The 17,396-nt window shown below is 43.2% G+C and overlaps 1 protein-coding gene across 11 annotated transcripts in view; it reads left to right on the plus strand.

Annotated features, from left to right (window-relative positions):
• The window catches only part of ANKRD42 (ankyrin repeat domain 42), a 122,137-nt gene that overhangs the window by 58,884 nt on the left and 45,857 nt on the right, over window positions 1–17,396 (plus strand). For 3 of the 11 annotated variants that reach the window (XR_010121377.1, XR_010121375.1, XR_010121376.1), the window contains exons 11-12: window positions 2,010–2,154; window positions 9,847–9,929. Coding sequence is in view for 6 of the 11 variants with exons in the window: in XM_055281274.2 (XP_055137249.2) it covers window positions 2,010–2,154; window positions 9,847–9,929; window positions 10,588–10,741 (382 nt within the window). In the remaining 5 variants the exon portion in view is untranslated. Of the gene's footprint in view, window positions 1–2,009; window positions 2,155–9,846; window positions 10,102–10,583; window positions 14,593–17,396 lie in introns of those variants that run through there. The other 8 variants (XM_063641486.1, XM_055281276.2, XM_063641485.1 and 5 more) reach the window with 7 other exon arrangements.

Raw genomic sequence — 17,396 nt, forward strand, 5'->3', positions numbered from 1 at the left:
CACCATGTTGGCTAGGCTGGTCTCAAATTCCTGGCCTCAAGTGATCCATCTGCCTCGGCCTCCCAAAGTGTTGGGATTACAGGCATGAGCCACTGCACCCCACTGTGTTAAGTGCACCTTAAGACATTTATTCTTTGGGTACAAACTCCTGATCTTAGATATAGTTGTAAAGAAAAACTGGATAAGTATTGGCTTGAGGGATATCTTTTGATTTTTGTTGTTATCCATCAGTTAGACCAAACTCTCAATACAGTAAAACATATTTGTGTTTCTCTGTCCTGGGGATGATATTCCCTTCTTACTTGCTGAACTTCTAGGCTTCCACAATTGACATTTTTCCTGTCTATCCCCAATCTTAACCTTACTCACTTCTGTACCAGAACTACTACTGTATATTCTTAGATTGCCCTTCTGGGACCCAACCTAACATGCCTTGGGAATTCTGTTTTCCCTCACCATCCAGCCATAAGGTAGAAAAAAATCCTGGTTCAAATTACATCTCCTCTTGTCTGGATTATTGCGACATCCTCCTGATAGGTCTCCTACTTCCTGTCCCTGCTGTCATATCCCCCACTACCCTACCCTGCAGTCTGTTCTCAACACAATATCCAGAGTAATCATATTAAAACAGGGTAATCGTATCATATCCATTGTAATCATATTAAAACAGTATCCAGAGCAATCATTAAAGGTCAGATTGTGCCATTTTTCTGCTCGGACCCTCCAATGGCTTCCCATTTCACTCAGAGTAAAAGCCAAAGTCCTTACTGTGATTTAAAAGGTCCTACTTACTTTCTACCTCTGACTCAAACTACTTTCCCTCTCCTTTTTCTTTTTTTTAGAAAGGGTGTCACTCTGTCACCCAGGCTGGAGTGCAGTGGTATGATCACAGCTCACTGCAGCCTTGACTTCCTGGGCTCAAGGGATCCTCCCACCTCAGTTTCCCAAGTAATAGGGACTATAGGCATGCATCGCCATGCAGATAATTGAAAAAAAATTTTTTTTTGGTAGAGATGGGGGTCTCACTATGTTGTCCAGGCTGGTCTTGAACTCCTGGGCTCAAGCACTTTTTCTGCCTTGGCCTCCCAAAGTGCTGGGATTACAGGCCTGAACCACTGTGCCTGGCCTCTCTCTCTTTTTTTTTTTTTGAGACAGAGTCTCGCTCTGTCATCCGTGCTGGAGGGTAGTGGCATGATGTCAGCTCACTGCATCCATGCCTCCTGAGTTCAAGTGATTCTCATGCATCAGCTTCCCAAGTAGCTGGGATTACAGGTGTGTGCCACCACACCTGACTTTTTTTTTTTTTTTCATATTTTTAGTAGAGATAGGGTTACACCGTGTTGGCCAGGCTGACCTCAAATTCCTGGCCTCAAGTGATCCACCTGCCTTGGCCTCCCAAAGTGCTGGGATTACAGGCGTGAGCCACCGCGCCTGGCCTACCTTTTATTCTTTAAATGATTCTATCACATTGGCCTCTGTTTTTCTTGTACTTCATCAGGCATACTTACTTTAGGGCCTTTGCACTTGTTCCTTTTGTCTGGAATGCTTTTCCTCTAATGTCTACAGGGTTATCTCTCTTATTTCCTTCAAGACTTGGCTTAGAAGCCCCCTTCTCAGTAAAGCCTTCCCTAGCCACTGTGTATGAAATGTTAAGCCCCTCTTCCACAACATTTTATGCTACTCTTTCCTGCTTTATTTTTGTTTTGTCCTTTAGCACTTATTACCTTCCAACATACCATGTATTTTACTTATTTATTTTCCTTATTGTCTGCATATCTCTATTACTAAAGTAAGGTCCAGGAAGGCAGATTTTGGGCCTTTTGTTCACCACTGTATCCCCAGTACCTAGGTCAGTGCTCGTTTGTAGTAGACCCTTAATACATATTTGTTGAATAAATGATTTCTTTGTTTTATTTGCCTTAAATGCAATGCATAAGTGCTTTCCACTATTACAAATAGTTATTAGTTGACATTGGTGATTGATTTTTAAAAAATTTTGTTTTTGATAGGACCATCAAAGAACTGCAGGGCCAGCTGGAGTATGAACGACTACGTAGAGAAAAATTAGAATGTCAGCTTGATGAATATCGAGCAGAGGTTGATCAACTCAGGGAAACACTGGAAAAAATTCAGGTCCCCAACTTTGTGGCTATGGTTGGTGTCCTTTTTAATACATTTATTTTTCTCAAGAAGTATATACAAGAGTGGCTAAGAGTACAAGCTTTGGGCTGGGGCTCTTTGGACTTGAATCCTGGCTATAGTCTTTTTTGATTTGGGCTACTCATTTAACCTTTTTGTGCCTCAGCTATAAACTGGAGATGATTACTTACACTTTCTAGAGCTGATGACAGGATTAAAGGAATACACACACTATATCTAACTATAACTTTCTGTATACTTACACACATCTGTCTATTTATCTATCTTCAAACAGCAGCCTAGTTCGTAGGTATTATTGTTAATATTGTACCGTAGAAGGAGAAAATGTTTTCATAAGCAGAGTAATCAATCAGAATTCTAAGACAGCTAGAGGATATGTGTATTTTAATATTCTAAATAACCAAAATAAAGTGCTTTGGATGGAATCCATATTTTCTTTCCATAGGGAAGTTTGTTCATCAGTCATCATGGATGAATTAATTCTGTTTGAGGCTTGTGTCACCTCAAATCTGATCTACTAATATTATAGAATCTTCCTGGCTTCTTTTTATTTTGCACAAACTAGTCATTGGTCTCTTTAATAACCACTTTAAAAATATTAAAATAATAAAACATGTTTGTTGTATTGTGTTAAAAACAAGATAGATGTTCCTTCTGACACTAAGTTCCAGTCTCCAGAGGAAGCTATTGTTAACAATTTAGTACATACCATATTAGACAAAATTCTATTTATCTGCAAACATGTATGTGTATTTCTATGCATATGCAAATATAACCACTTCCTCAGTTTCTCTGGGTTTTGGTGTCTCACCAGTGGTTGATTTTCCAAGAAATATAGTTAACTATAATAATTAATCTGTTCTCTTCATTTTGCAACCCTCTTCTTGTACAACCTTTAGCATATGGGGAAAATTTAGTATCAGAGAGGCCAGCTGTACAGTCATGTGTTGGTTAGAGGGCTAGAGGACACAGCACCATTTATAACTTACGGCTTCCAATAAAATCTGTTACCTCTCCACCTTGTGGCAGGGACTCTGTGACTCCCAGTCTCCTCAAAAGTAGAAATGTAAGTTGTTGTTCTTTGTTTTTTCTTTTTTTGGACAGGGTCTTGCTCTTGTCACCCATACTTCAGTGCAGTGGTGCCATCAAAGGGCACTGTAGCCTCGAACTCCCTGGGTTCAAGTGATCCTCTTGCCTCAGCCTCCCAAGTAGCTGGGACTGTAGGCATGCACCAACACACCTGGCCAATTAGTTGTTTTTTTTTTTTTTTTGTAAGGATGGGATCTTGCTTTGTTGCCAAGGCTAAGTTGTTGTTCTTCAGCTGCCTAGGTGGGACAGTCTTTTGGAGTGGTCACCCAAGCTGCACATTTTCTTTTGAGCCATTCCAAACTGTCTACTTTAGGAATGTTTCTGTCTTTTAGCTATTTAGAAATTATCTTTGCTTACTCAGAAGCATCTGTTCTCAGGTTGGATCTGGTTTCATACTTCACAGTTTTGCTTCCCTAAAACTTCACTCTACCAACAATGTGTAGGCTTTCAGGAGAGCTGACTCAAGGTCCCTGTGCTCAGAGTTCATTGTTTTTTGCATTCTTGCTTTAGGTTATACCTAATTTTTGTAAATAAGCAAATGTCACTGAGCTTTCATGGCAGCTGCAACTCTGGCACTGCTTATTTTCACTTGCAAAAGCTTGAATCTCAATTTCCTCATCTTTAAAATGAGGAATAATAATACCTACCTGATGGGATTGTATTGATGTTAAATGGAATATTGTGTAGAAATCCTGAATTTGGTTTCTAGCACATAGAGGTATTCACTATATAGTAGTAGTCATTGTATTATTTACTCCCTTTCTTTTTTTCCATTTTCTATATTACAGATGAATTGACATGGTCAGTGGATAAATAAATGTGTAGAGCCACATGCAGCTAAGGATAGGAAGATTTATTTGGGAGTCTAATTATATATAATGTATAAGTAAAATGAACTTTTCATTCAGGACTGTAAATATGGAATCCTCAAGAAGCTCTAAGTCTTTCTCCTGCCACCTTCTGGTCAGGACCTATGATTGCATACTATTGTACCTTAAGATCCTCAGCCCCCAACATAATCTGCAATAGTATAATTTTTACTGAGAAAAAAAATTCTTCGAATAGTTTCCTAGGATAGTTTGACATATATAAAGCACTTAAATGGTTTTTTGATAATGGCTGTTTTTATAGCACTTTCTCAGATATTATCTCATTTTAGTCTGCATCAACCCTATGAGGAGGTAGAATGATATATATATATTTTTGATCCCATGTTATAAATGAGAGAGCAAAGGCTCAGATAAATTGAGAGTCTTGTTAGAGCATACAGCTAGTGTAAGGCAGGAGCAAACTCAGAATCTCTGTCTCTACATTATATTTTTCTAATACTTCTGTGGAAATGACTATCAAATCCATACTTTAGTACTGTGTCCCCACTAGGTCTCCCCACCTGTATTTCCCACTGCTGGTCAACTGGACATTTCCACCTGAAATTCCCGGTGGTGCTTGAATTAAAAAAAAAAATGTCCAGAACCAAGCTCAGTATCAAGACCAGATTCTCTCCCCTGTCTCTGCATTTAAATTAATGGCATCACTATTTCTCAACTAGCCAGGCTTGGACTCTTAATGATTAGCCATGTTTTCTCCTTTAGGTCATACAAAAAGTGAGCCCACCCTGTAGGCAGGAACATGCTCTCTACTTTCACTGCTTCCCTAGTTTAGGTTTCTATATCTTTCTATCCGAACTACTGTGATAGAATTTTGGTATTTACTCCTTCCCTATCCAAATCCATTTGACTCAGTGGTCAGCTTGATTTTCTTGTCACTCCTTGGATGGAAAATCTTCCTTACCTGAATAAGTACTGATTCTTCAGTTTGACATTCAGCCCTAACCTACCTCACACCAACTTTATTTTTGTCTATTCTCCTATATATATTAATAGCTTATTTTTTCTTAAGCCACCCTGTGCTTTCCCATCATTAAGCCTTTGTTCAATTTGTCCATATACCTTGAAAACTGCCTGTTGACTCTGTAAAATCCCCTAGGAACTGTCTCATTTATCACCCCTTTCCTAGTCTCCCCGGTCACACGTGATCTCTCCTTCCATCAAGCACCTTGTACTGGTCTGAGGGCTTCTCATCATCTGTATCACAGCATGATTGGGCACTTACTTTACCCACAGTACTGAAAATCTAAGTTTTATAAGATCACTTAACTTATGTTAATAACATCATCTTGGTCATCATTAACAACAGGTTTTGAGTATGTTGGGCTTAGTGTTAAGACTTTATATTCAGCAGATACCATCTTCATTTTACAAATGAAGAAATCAACTCTCAGATAAAATAAACAATTTATAAAGTTACAAAGCTTGTTAGATGGCTAGCCATGATTTCAACCTGTCTAGCCCCAAGTCTATGCTTTTAACACCACTTGTTAGTGCTATTAGAAACCCCTCACATTCCCTCTTTCTGTGCTTTTAAGATTTATTTTGAAAATTTTTCTTTAAAAACTTTTGATGATAGCTTTTTAATAGAGTTAATCTACTTATGAAAACTTAAAAATTGGTAAGAATTTTGTTAAAATATTACACTGTAAGTTCAAACATATATTTCAAGATACGTCTTAAATTGGAAGTTGAGATGATAAAATATAACATAGGATATCTTCATGACCTTGGGGTAGGAAAAAAATGTGTAGACTGGACTTCATTAAAATAAGACTTCAGTTCATCAAAGATTATATGAACCGATTTGAAAAGGCAAGCCAAAGTGTAGAAAAACATATTTCGTTTCTTTCTCTCTGCTTTTGTTTCTTCTCTCCTATCTGAAAAAGAAGTTGTATCTAGAATATATAAATCAGTGTGAAAAAGACAGTCCAGTAAAAAAAACTGGGCAAGACTTGCATAGGCATTTCACAAAAGAAGATATCCAAGTGGCCAATAAACATGAAATTGTGCTCACAATCACTGGTTATCAGAAATGTAAATTAAAACCCAAACAAGATACCAATATATACCCATCAGAACGGCAAAAATTAAAACAGACGTTACCAAATGCTGGTGAGGATGTAGAACAATTGGAGATTTTATACACCAGTGGTGGCAGTGTAAATTGGCTACCACTCTGGAAAATTAATTCCTAGTGGAATTAGTACATTTTTCTTTGTGTACACAGATGGACACCAAAAATATATACAAGAAGTTCTTGTCAGCATTATTATATATATCTCTCAAACTAGAATCATCTAAAAATTCCCTCAACAGTAAGAATCAATACATTTTGCTATATTCATACAATGGAATATTATATAGCAATGAAAATGTATGAATTGCTACTCTATACATCACCACGAATGAATTTCACAAACACTATGCTGACTAAAAGGAAACAATATGAAAGAGTCCATACTGTGTGACTCCATGTAGTCCACAAATCAGTAAGATAAATCAAGTCAGTAGTGCCTAGGAAGGGGCAAATGGAGGCTTCTGGGATGCTGGTGATGTCTAATCTCTTGATCTCAGTCATGGTCACAGGGGTGTGTTCACTTTGTAAAAATTCATCAAGCTGTACCTTTTTTTTTCTTTGTGCTCTTTGGTATATATATTGTACTTAAAACATTAAATTTAAACTAATGTTTTAAGTATAATATATATATTTAAATATATACTTAATATATATACTTAAATATAATGTAATAGCTTTGGCAGAGCTGTCTGTCCACAGAGAGAATTATGTAGCACTGAACTCATAGCTTCTGTCTCCAGAACCAGTATTATTCAGGAAGTCCTTGATCTATAGCTTTGGGCCATGTTTGCTAATCAAGAATGGCTGACCGGGAATCGGTAATATTCCATGGCTACCTTCCATGTTTCACTTAACCTTATTTTCTACCTACAAAGGTCTGGAACAAGGTTGAACTTTGATGTGGTCTCTGCTGGGCTTCTCTCTGACCTATGACATCCTAGCTTATGTACCTAGAGTGGCCCATGGAGCAATTTGAGGACTTCAGTGAGTTTATCCATGTTCAATTCTTACCTTGGGGAAGTTCTAAAAGTTTGTAATTTCCTTTTCTTTCTCTTTGTTTATACCCTACTTTTTTGGGGGAGAAGGGTTAGTTTTGACACTGTTAAGAAGAATCTGTACTGGTAAGCAAGAAGCTGGAATTCTCTTATAGTTTCATATGCTGTCTAGAATTTCTCAGAGTGCATAGGCTTTTTGAAAAATAAGAATTCTATATATTCCAGCAGTAATTTGTAGATCCATAAACTCTTTCAACAATTTTATGTGTAGAATTTTAATCTGTTCGACAAACCTGTTAATTCTTTCAGGGCAAAAAAATACATACATTTTCCCTACAAGGATTTTTGTCTAATTTTGTTGTAGTAATAGACTGCATTTACATTTAGAATTGCTTTTGGTGCCTAAGCATTATGATTCATGTATTTAGTATCTTAATATATAGTTCTATTGAGTTTAGGAGAAAACAAACATGTATTAGGGGACAAATATACTTCTTGGCTATGATGTAAGATAAAGAAATGAATAATCTTGGTGAAAAATGTTCTCCAAATGCAGAAACTTTTAGAATTTGGAGATTTGGGACCTTCAATGAACACTTATGGAAGGCCTGTTGAATGCCAAGCACATATTTTCTTTTGAAGTTGTATTTTAAGACTTGGTTTGATAGAACAAGTTACATATTTGGTGTTAGGAGGGACTTTGGAATTTAACCATTGTTTCTAGAAGATATGGAATCCTCTTCTAATATATAAAAGGTAAAGAAAAATAAGTATTACTGTCTTTGGAAGTCTTTAATTAATTTTTTTGAGACAGGGTCTCACTCTGTGCCCAGGCTGGCATTCAGGGTCCTGATCTCGGCTCACTGCAACCTCCACTTCCCAGGCTCAAGCAATCCTCCAGCCTCAGCCTCGTGAGTAGCTGGGACTACAGGCATAAGCCACCATGCCCAGCTAAATTTTTTTGTATCTTTTGTAGAGAGAGGGGATTGTTGTCCAGGTCGGTCTCAAACTCCTGAGCTCAAAGCAATCTGCCCACCACAGGCTCCTAAAATGCTGGGATTACAGATGTGAGCCACCATACCCTGCCTGTTTCTGGAAGTCATAACTCTATTAAAGCACTAGAAAATTGGCTACATCTGACAAGTAGCCACCTCTTCCCCCTAAATTTTCTATATTCTTTCTCTAGTTCCATCTAGTTAGATTAGGTTAAACTCCTGCCCCACCTGAGTGTTTTTCTTTTTTCTTTTTTTTTTTGAGACAGGGTCTTGCTCTGTCGCACAAGCTGGAGTGCAGTGGCTCAATCCTGGCTCGCTGCAACCTCTGTCTGCTGGGTTCAAGCGATTCTCCTGCCTCAGCCTCCTGAGTAGCTGGGATTACAAGAGTGCATCACCAAGCGCAGCTAATTTTTGTATTTTTAGTGGAGATAGGGTTGGCCAGGCTAGTCTTGAACTCCTGACCTCAAGTGATCTGCCTGCTTTGGCCTCCCAAAGTGCTGGGATTATAGGCGTGAGCCACTGCACCTGGCCTCATCTTTAAAATACTGGTAATGCTACTTACTACACTTTATTTTGTATGTATCGTATGAAGAACAGTTGTATCATATGCTAAGTCCCAATCAAAGGTTTGTTATTTTTCTTCAGACTAGCCGCTAAACTTTTTCTCTTATAGTGGCCCACAAACACCTGGCCACTATAAGAGAAAGCTAGAAGTTTATCCTACTCTCAAGTTTGCAGCTGAGGGATATGAGAGGGACCAGATGCATGGTTGTTTTTCCAGGTGGTGTTGGATAATGGCAGCTTACTTACATGTTCACACACTATTGAGTTAAACTAACTGGACTCATTAGAAAAGGTGTGGGCAGGAACACCTTGGGGAACTAACTCCAGCCATGGGCTCTCCCCAGGGATATGCACCTTGTGCTGTTCTTGGAGCCTCTGTGCTCAGAGCTGGCCTGCCTAACTAGATGCAGAGCATGTTTGACTGGAAGAATTACTCAAAGGTGATTAACATCTAGTGACCATCCATTGTGTTTCTAGCCCTGCTTGCTCCTTCCCATGGTATTTATTGATTCTTCTGTGCTGGGTCTTAAGAATACCAAGATGGATAAGAAATATTCAGAAACAGTGAGACCAGGAGACCAGGCAAAGTGCAAAATGAGACTAGAGCAGTAGAGGGATGCAGTACAAAAACAAAAGAGGGAATGGGGGAAGCAAGGGAACGATTCGCAGCACTATGGGACTGGCAAAAGAATCCAGAAGATGACATACTAACACTTGCAGTTACCAATATGTTGTTAAATATTAGTGTCTGGGGATCTGTTAGGTAGAAATAAAACTTAATGAGGTAAGATGGAAAATTGGCTATATCTGACAAGTAGCCACCTCTTACCCACTAAATTTTCTATATTCTTTCTCTAGTTCTTAAGGTGCCTCCTAGTCATATGATTCAGCACAATGTAATGCACTGTTACTTTAGATTTGGGAATTTATTCACATAAAATCCTAAAAGAAATTTAATCAGAGTTGAAAATACTAGCATGGTTGATTTTTTTTTTCTTTTGAACAGGCAATGTAGAAAGACGAAAATGTGTGCTAGCATGAAAATTGTATTTGACCCTCTTTTCCTTTGTTTATAGGAAGACAATGCTTCTTGTGAGTCAAACAAAGAGAAGAGGCGAGTAAAAAAAAAGGTTTCTTCTGGAGGGGTGTTTGTGAGAAGGTACTAATCAGTGAAATAACTAAATTAACCTGCTAGATTTTTCTCTTTCATTAAAAAAATTGATATAAATGTGAGTCTATACAAACTCTCTCAGAATTACTCTGATATGCTTCTATTCCAATTCTGAAGGCAGAAATGTTATATTAAAGAGATTTAGAGATTTTTTAAATGACACGGACTCAGTTGTACACCTTCTCCCAATATTCTTCTTATATATCTCTACACAGGCAAGTCAAGAGATTTATGAGTAATTAATTTTACCAGTATTCACATAAGCTTTAAAATATTAGCTGGTATAGTAATCAAAAGAAATCTAGTTCTAGATATTAAAAATTATTACAAATTTAATTATGGTTCCACAATAGAATTATATTTCTTTCACTTTCTAGAGAGTACCCTTCACTTCTAGTGTGGATATGTTTTAAAAAATTTTTTTTCAAATGACATAACTGCAAGCTTTTTAAGAATATAGAGAAGAGGCAGATTGGACAGGATAAGAAACACTTGGCTTTATTTTTTCCTCTTTTTCCCCTTGATCTTAATGATTAGTAGTGCTTGGCCAACTAAAAAACTATGGCTTTTCAGTTCAGTTCTGACTTCAATTCCCTCTTTTTTCCTGCCCCCATCTCTTTTCTCTTCTCTTCCCTCCATGAGCTAGTGAAAATTTACGACTCTCTCGGGGCCAGCTGTGTAGCTCTTGTCTCCCCCTGAAGATCTGTCACTGGTTTTGGGCTTCCCTGGCAGCAGCCATCTCACCATTCCATAGACTGCCCACCCTTTGGACCTTTGCATGTACTTCATGTGGACGCTAAAGTCATTTTGACCTGGTATCATCAGAACTAGTTTGCTGTGACAAGAGTGCATTTGATTGCTGAAACCAGTTCAGCAGGTTAAGGATCTGTAAACAAGTGTTAAAAAATGAACTTTGGCTTCCTTCCTCCCTCCCTCTCTTTCTTTCTTTCTTTCTTTCTTCTCTTTCCCTCTCTGGCCCAGGCTACAATCTACTCCGCTTGCTGCTGCCCGCGCCGCGGACTGACTGGGACTGCCGGCGCGCGCGACCACTCCCTGCCTCTTCTCCTTTCGCTGCACGCACGCGTTCGCCATCTTGGCCACGCTGGTCGCCAGCTCCTGACGCTGAGTGCTCTGCCCGCCTCAGCCTCCCGAGGTACTGGGACTACAGACGGAGTCTCGCTAACCCAGTGCTCGGAGTTGCCCGGGCTGGAGTGCGGTGGCGTGGTCTGGCCTCGCGGCAGCCTCTGCCCCCCAGCCGCCTGCCTTGGCCTACCAGGGTGCTGGGATTGCAGCCCCTGCCCGGCCGCCGCCCCATCTGGGAAGTGAGGAGCGCCTCTGCCCGGCCGCCCCGTCTGGGAAGTGAGGAGCGCCTCTGCCCGGCCACCCACCGTCTGGGAAGTGAGGAGCGCCTCTGCCCGGCCACCCACCGTCTGGGAAGTGAGGAGCGCCTCTGCCCGGCCGCCCCGTCTGGGAAGTGAGGAGCGCCTCTGCCCGGCCGCCCCGTCTGGGAAGTGAGCAGCGCCTCTGCCCGGCCACCCATCGTCTGGGAAGTGAGGAGCGCCTCTGCCTGGCCGCCCTGTCCGGGAAGAAGTGAGGAGCGCCTCTGCCCGGGTGCCCCGTCCGGGAAGAAGTGAGGAGCGCTTCTGCCCGGCCGCCCCATCCGGGAAGAAGTGAGGAGCGCCTCTGCCCGGCCGCCCCGTCCGGGAAGAAGTGAGGAGCGCCTCTGCCCAGCCGCCCCGTCTGGGAAGTGAGGAGCGCCTCTGCCCGGCCGCCCCGTCCGGGAAGAAATGAGGAGCGCCTCTGCCCGGGCGCCCCGTCCGGGAAGAAGTGAGGAGCGCCTCTGCCCGGCCGCCCCGTCCGGGAAGAAGTGAGGAGCGCCTCTGCCCGGCCGCCCCATCTGGGAGGTGAGGAGCGCCTCTGCCCGGCCACCCATCGTCTGGGAAGTGAGGAGCGCCTCTGCCCGGCCACCCACCGTCTGGGAAGTGAGGAGCGCCTCTGCCTGGCCGCCCCGTCTGGGAAGTGAGGAGCGCCTCTGCCCGGCCGCCCCGTCTGGGAAGTGAGGAGCGCCTCTGCCTGGCCGCCCCGTCTGGGAAGTGAGGAGGACCTCTGCCCGGCCACCCATCGTCTGGGAAGTGAGCAGCACCTCTGCCCGGCCGCCCCGTCCGGGAAGAAATGAGGAGCGCCTCTGCCCGGGCGCCCCATCCGGGAAAAAGTGAGGAGCGCCTCTGCCCGGCCGCCCCATCTGGGAGGTGAGGAGCGCCTCTGCCCGGCCACCCATCGTCTGGGAAGTGAGGAGCGCCTCTGCCCGGCCACCCACCGTCTGGGAAGTGAGGAGCGCCTCTGCCTGGCCGCCCCGTCTGGGAAGTGAGGAGCGCCTCTGCCTGGCCGCCCCGTCCGGGAAGAAACGAGGAGCGCCTCTGCCCGGGCGCCCCGTCCGGGAAGAAGTGAGGAGCGCCTCTGCCCGGCCGCCCCATCCGGGAAGAAGTGAGCGCCTCTGCCCGGCCACCCCATCTGGGAGGTGAGGAGTGCCTCTGCCCGGCCACCCATCGTCTGGGAAGTGAGGAGCGCCTCTGCCCGGCCACCCACCATCTGGGAAGTGAGGAGCGCCTCTGCCCGGCGACCCCGTCTGGGAAGTGAGGAGTGCCTCTGCCTGGCCACCCATCGTCTGGGAAGTGAGGAGCGCCTCTGCCCGGCCGCCCCGTCCGGGAAGAAGTGAGGAGCGCCTCTGCCCGGCCGCCCCGTCCGGGAAAAAGTGAGGAGCGCCTCTGCCCGCCCGCCCCGTCCGGGAAGAAGTGAGGAGCAACTCTGCCCGGCCGCCCCGTCCGGGAAGAAGTGAGGAGCGCCTCTGCCCGGCCGCCCCGTCCGGGAAGAAGTGAGGAGCGCCTCTGCCCGGCCGCCCCGTCCGGGAAGAAGTGAGGAGCGCCTCTGCCCGGCCGCCCCGTCGGGAAGAAGTGAGGAGCGCCTATGCCCGGCCGCCCTGTCCGGGAAGAAGTGAGGAGCGCCTCTGCCCGGCCGCCCCGTCGGGAAGAAGTGAGGAGCGCCTATGCCCGGCCGCCCTGTCCGGGAAGAAGTGAGGAGCGCCTCTGCCCGGCCGCCCTGTCTGGGAGGTGAGGAGCGCCTCTGCCCGGCTACCCATCGTCTGGGAGGTGAGGAGCGCCTCTGCCCGGCCACCCATCGTCTGGGAGGTGAGGAGCGCCTCTGCCCGGCCACCCATCGTCTGGGAGGTGAGGAGCGCCTCTGCCCGGCTGCCCCATCTGGGAAGTGAGGAGCGCCTCTGCCCGGCCACCCATCGTCTGGGAAGTGAGGAGCGCCTCTGCCCGGCCGCCCCGTCTGGGAAGTGAGGAGCGCCTCTGCCCGGCCGCCCCGTCCGGGAAGAAGTGAGGAGCGCCTCTGCCCGGCCACCCATTGTCTGGGAAGTGAGGAGCGCCTCTGCCCGGCCACCTATCGTCTGGGAAGAAGTGAGGAGCGTCTCTGCCTGGCCGCCCCGTCTGGGAAGTGAGGAGCTCCTCTGCCCGGCCGCCCCGTGTCTGGGTAGAAGTGAGGAGCTCCTCTGCCTGGCCGCTCCGTCTGGGAGGTCTACCACGGAGGCCAGAAGCAATGTGGGGGCTGGACGTGGTGGCTCACGCCTGTGGTCCCGGCACTCTGGGGGGCGAGGCGGGTTGATCACTTTGGGCTAGGAGTTCAAGACCAGTCTGGCCAACTTGGCGAAACATGAAGAATACAACAGACAAACCAACCAACCAACTCAGTGACAACAAAACAGGTCTACCCTGGAGTCATACTCTAATTTTTTCTATTTTCCTCCCTTTCTGATCCTTTATCCCACTTTCTTTTTCTTCCTCTTCCTTCTCCCTCTTCTTTGTCAAATAGAGGATTGAGTTATTATCACTGATCCATATAAAGTCCCTCTCTCATTTATTTTAACTCCCACCCCCCATTTCTATTCCCCAACTTTCCATGTGCAACCTTCCTAATATGTTTGATACGCATCTTTTTGTTTGTATGTATTTTTAGAAAATGTTTATTGTTTTTGTATGCAAAAAAAAATTAATAAACCTACTCACCATTGCAGATGAAACAAAACAAAACAAAACAAAAAAAAAAACAAACAAAAAAAAACAAAACAAAACAAAAAAAAAAAATGAACTTTGGCTTCCAAGGTTAATCCCAGCTCTGCATTGTTGTGTAATCCTAGGCAAAACTACTTAATCTCTTTATATAAAATATACCTACCTCATATGGCTGTCATTGGGAGAATTAAGAGGTAGTAGAGGACTTGGAACAGATCTTACACAAAGTGCCCAATAAATGTTGACAACTATTATTACTATAGATTGAAAGCCACAGAAGAACTAAAAATAGTGAATATAAGGGTTATTAAAAGGATAGGTGAGTCATTTTTTAACACTTGCTTACAGACCCTTAGCCAGCTGAACTGGTTTCAGCAGTCAAATGCACTCTTGTCAGGGCAAACTAGTTCTGATACTAGGTCAAAATGGCTTTAGTGTCCATGTGAGATAGATGCAAGGGTCCAGAGGGTGGGAAGTCTGGGGTATGGTGAGAGGGCTCCTACCAGGGAAGCCCAAAACCAGCGACAGATCTTCAGGGGGAGACAGGAGCCACAGAGCTGGCCCCAAGAGAATCATAATTCTTTGCTAGCTGGAGGGAAGAGAAGAGAAAATAGAGGCGAGTAGGAAAAAAGAGGGAATTGAAGTCAGAACTGAACTGAAAGCCATAGTTGTTTTTTGGTCAGCAAAGCACATTTATTGGGCACTTTGTGTGAGATTTGTGCCAAGCCCTTACCTATCTCTTAATTCTCACAAGAGCCATATGAAGTAGGTATATTTTATAGATAAAGTAGTTGTGCTTAGGATTATACAATGCTGATCTGGGATTCTAACCTTGGCAGCAAAAGTCTGCATTCTCTTAACCATTACTGGGATTTCAAAACCATTTCTATCCCCTTCTGGGACTACACACAGCCTTACTTTTCCCCTCTAACTTGATGCTAAAGTTAATCCCAACTCTGGAAATAGTTTGTTATACTTGCTCCCGTTTTCTCTAATTTCTTCCTGTACAAGTGAGGTAGAAAACACCAGAATAGTGTTGTAATAAAAGCATACACACCCTGTGGCAGAGGTTCCCTGGTTGTCCTCCAAAATCCATTCTTCCTTCTTCCATAGTGGGAAGGATTTATCTGGGTCTGTGGCCGCACAGGATAAGAACTAACTTCCCAGCTTGCTTTTGCAGTCAAGAGACCAAGTTGTGTTCAGAAAGATGTGAGCAAAAATGTTATGTAAAACCTTAGGGTCATGGCTATAAAGCCACCTCTTGCTCTTTTCTTCTTCTGGAATGTGGATGTGGTGGTGAGTCAGCCACTGGACCTTGTGAATGAGGGCAACACTAGGATGGCAGAGCAGTAAAATAAGGAGCAAGGGCCCTGACACCATGGAGCTGACATACTAGCCCTAGAATTCTTACATTGGACTGTAAGAGAGAAATAAACCTAATCTTATTTAAGCCACTACTATTCTGGATCTTGTTACAGCAGCTAAATTAAAATTATAATACAATTCCCAAATTACGTATATTTATTCATAAATCATATCCTGTATTATTGACACATTTAGGTTAATGAAACAAAAAAAAAAAAAACAAATGAAAAGGATATTAAAGAGATTTAAGTTATTTTGTTCCTATGACTCAGTAGATTGTCCATCTCATGAGAAAGAGTACTCAGGTGGAACCCTACTAGTATATTGAGTGACAGCATGAGAGGGTGAGATTTGGAGTTAAAGACCTGAGTCCCTGTGACTTACTTGCTGGGGGACTGTGGATAAGTTACTTCACTTGGCTAAACTTGTTTCTTCAGCTGTAAAATGAGGATACCATCTACCTAAGAGGGGAACTGTGAAAATAGGTGAGCACATATATGTTATTTAGCATATTTGCTCTCATATAGTCAATGATAGCTTTTTTTTTCAAAATAGCAATCAGTAGTTTCAGTGATAATGACCACAGCCTTTCCCACTGCCCGTTTTTTAAATATTAAAAAATACTTAAAAAATAAACTTAAAAGTGTTACATATCCAAATTCTTCAAGTTTGACAACATTATAAGCTTTTAATTGTTTTTCCAATATGGTAAGGGTTTTTCCTGACTCTTGCCAAGTCCTTACATACTCTTGTCTGGCCTATTTTGTCACCAAAGCAGTATGGATAGGCAGGTTAGGATCTACACTGTGACTATAAACATGGTGAAAGTAGCTAATCCTTTTGGAGGCTTCTTACCACTCATAGAAAATGCCTAAAAGGTATATTACACTCAGACACTCAGTATGAATGCAGTATTTTCAGCATACCCATAATTAAATATTTAAAATATTAAAAAGTTTGGATTAAGGTCAACTGAGATTTATGAATATCATTTATTCCACAGGCGTTTAACAAGTACCTCATATGTGTCTAAAGGCCTTCTGAGAACTTGTAGTTTAGTGTAGGAAAAAAGATACATATAATTGCTGTTTCATAGTGAGGTGCAAGTGCTGGAATAGAGGTATAGTTTTAAGGCATATAGAAACACAATCCTCTCATCCTTATTTCATATATTTCCATCACCTAAACAAAAATTTACCTGAACCCCAGAACCACCATCAAAATGAAGTTTCATGGAAAGGATATAGGATCTAAAAGTAATGGGGACAGGGTATGGTATGCATATTTCTATTCTTCTGTTATTGGATACAAAGCACTTTGTTTACTAAACCCCTACAATGAGAAAGAATGCAGATCTATTTAATATTTATTGGCTGTTAACCTCGGAATGCGTATATTTATTTGTTGGGGCTTGAGAAGGTCCAATGAATGGCATACCTCCTTTCCATCTGGGTTGTGAATATAACTAAGATGAAGAATGAATAAACTAATATACAGGCCTAAAAAACACCTTTATTTGCTGATAAAACTATTGGAGAAGTTTTTTTTTAGGAGACAGGATCTCATGTGTTGCCAGGCTGGAGTACAGTGACTATTTATAGGCGTGGTCATGGTACACTTTAGCCTTGATGAACTCCTTGGCTGAAGAAATCCTGCTGCCGCAGCCTCCCAAGTAGCGAGGACTATAGATGTGTGCCACTGTGCTCAACAAGAGAATATGGGTTTTATCTTAAGGCCAGTAAGCTTCCTGTCACTGAACTCTAGAATTGGACAGATTTACCATGTCTCAAGCATTGCTCTACTGGGCCAGGCCTCATCCTGCAGAGGCAGAGCCTGATCCCATAGAAGCAGAACAGAATGAATGTCTCTTCAGATGGACTGGTCCCAAACAGGAGTGGGGAGGAAGTGGGCTAATTGCACCTTGTTTCTCCTTCCAGATTTACAACTGGGCAAGTCACTTTACCTAGGGTAGAGTGGGTAAGGGGATGAAGGGTGACAACAATGTTATGCTACTGGAGCT

Source organism: Symphalangus syndactylus, chromosome 6 (genome assembly GCF_028878055.3).
Source record: "Symphalangus syndactylus isolate Jambi chromosome 6, NHGRI_mSymSyn1-v2.1_pri, whole genome shotgun sequence".
Classification (NCBI taxonomy): Eukaryota; Metazoa; Chordata; class Mammalia; order Primates; family Hylobatidae; genus Symphalangus; species Symphalangus syndactylus.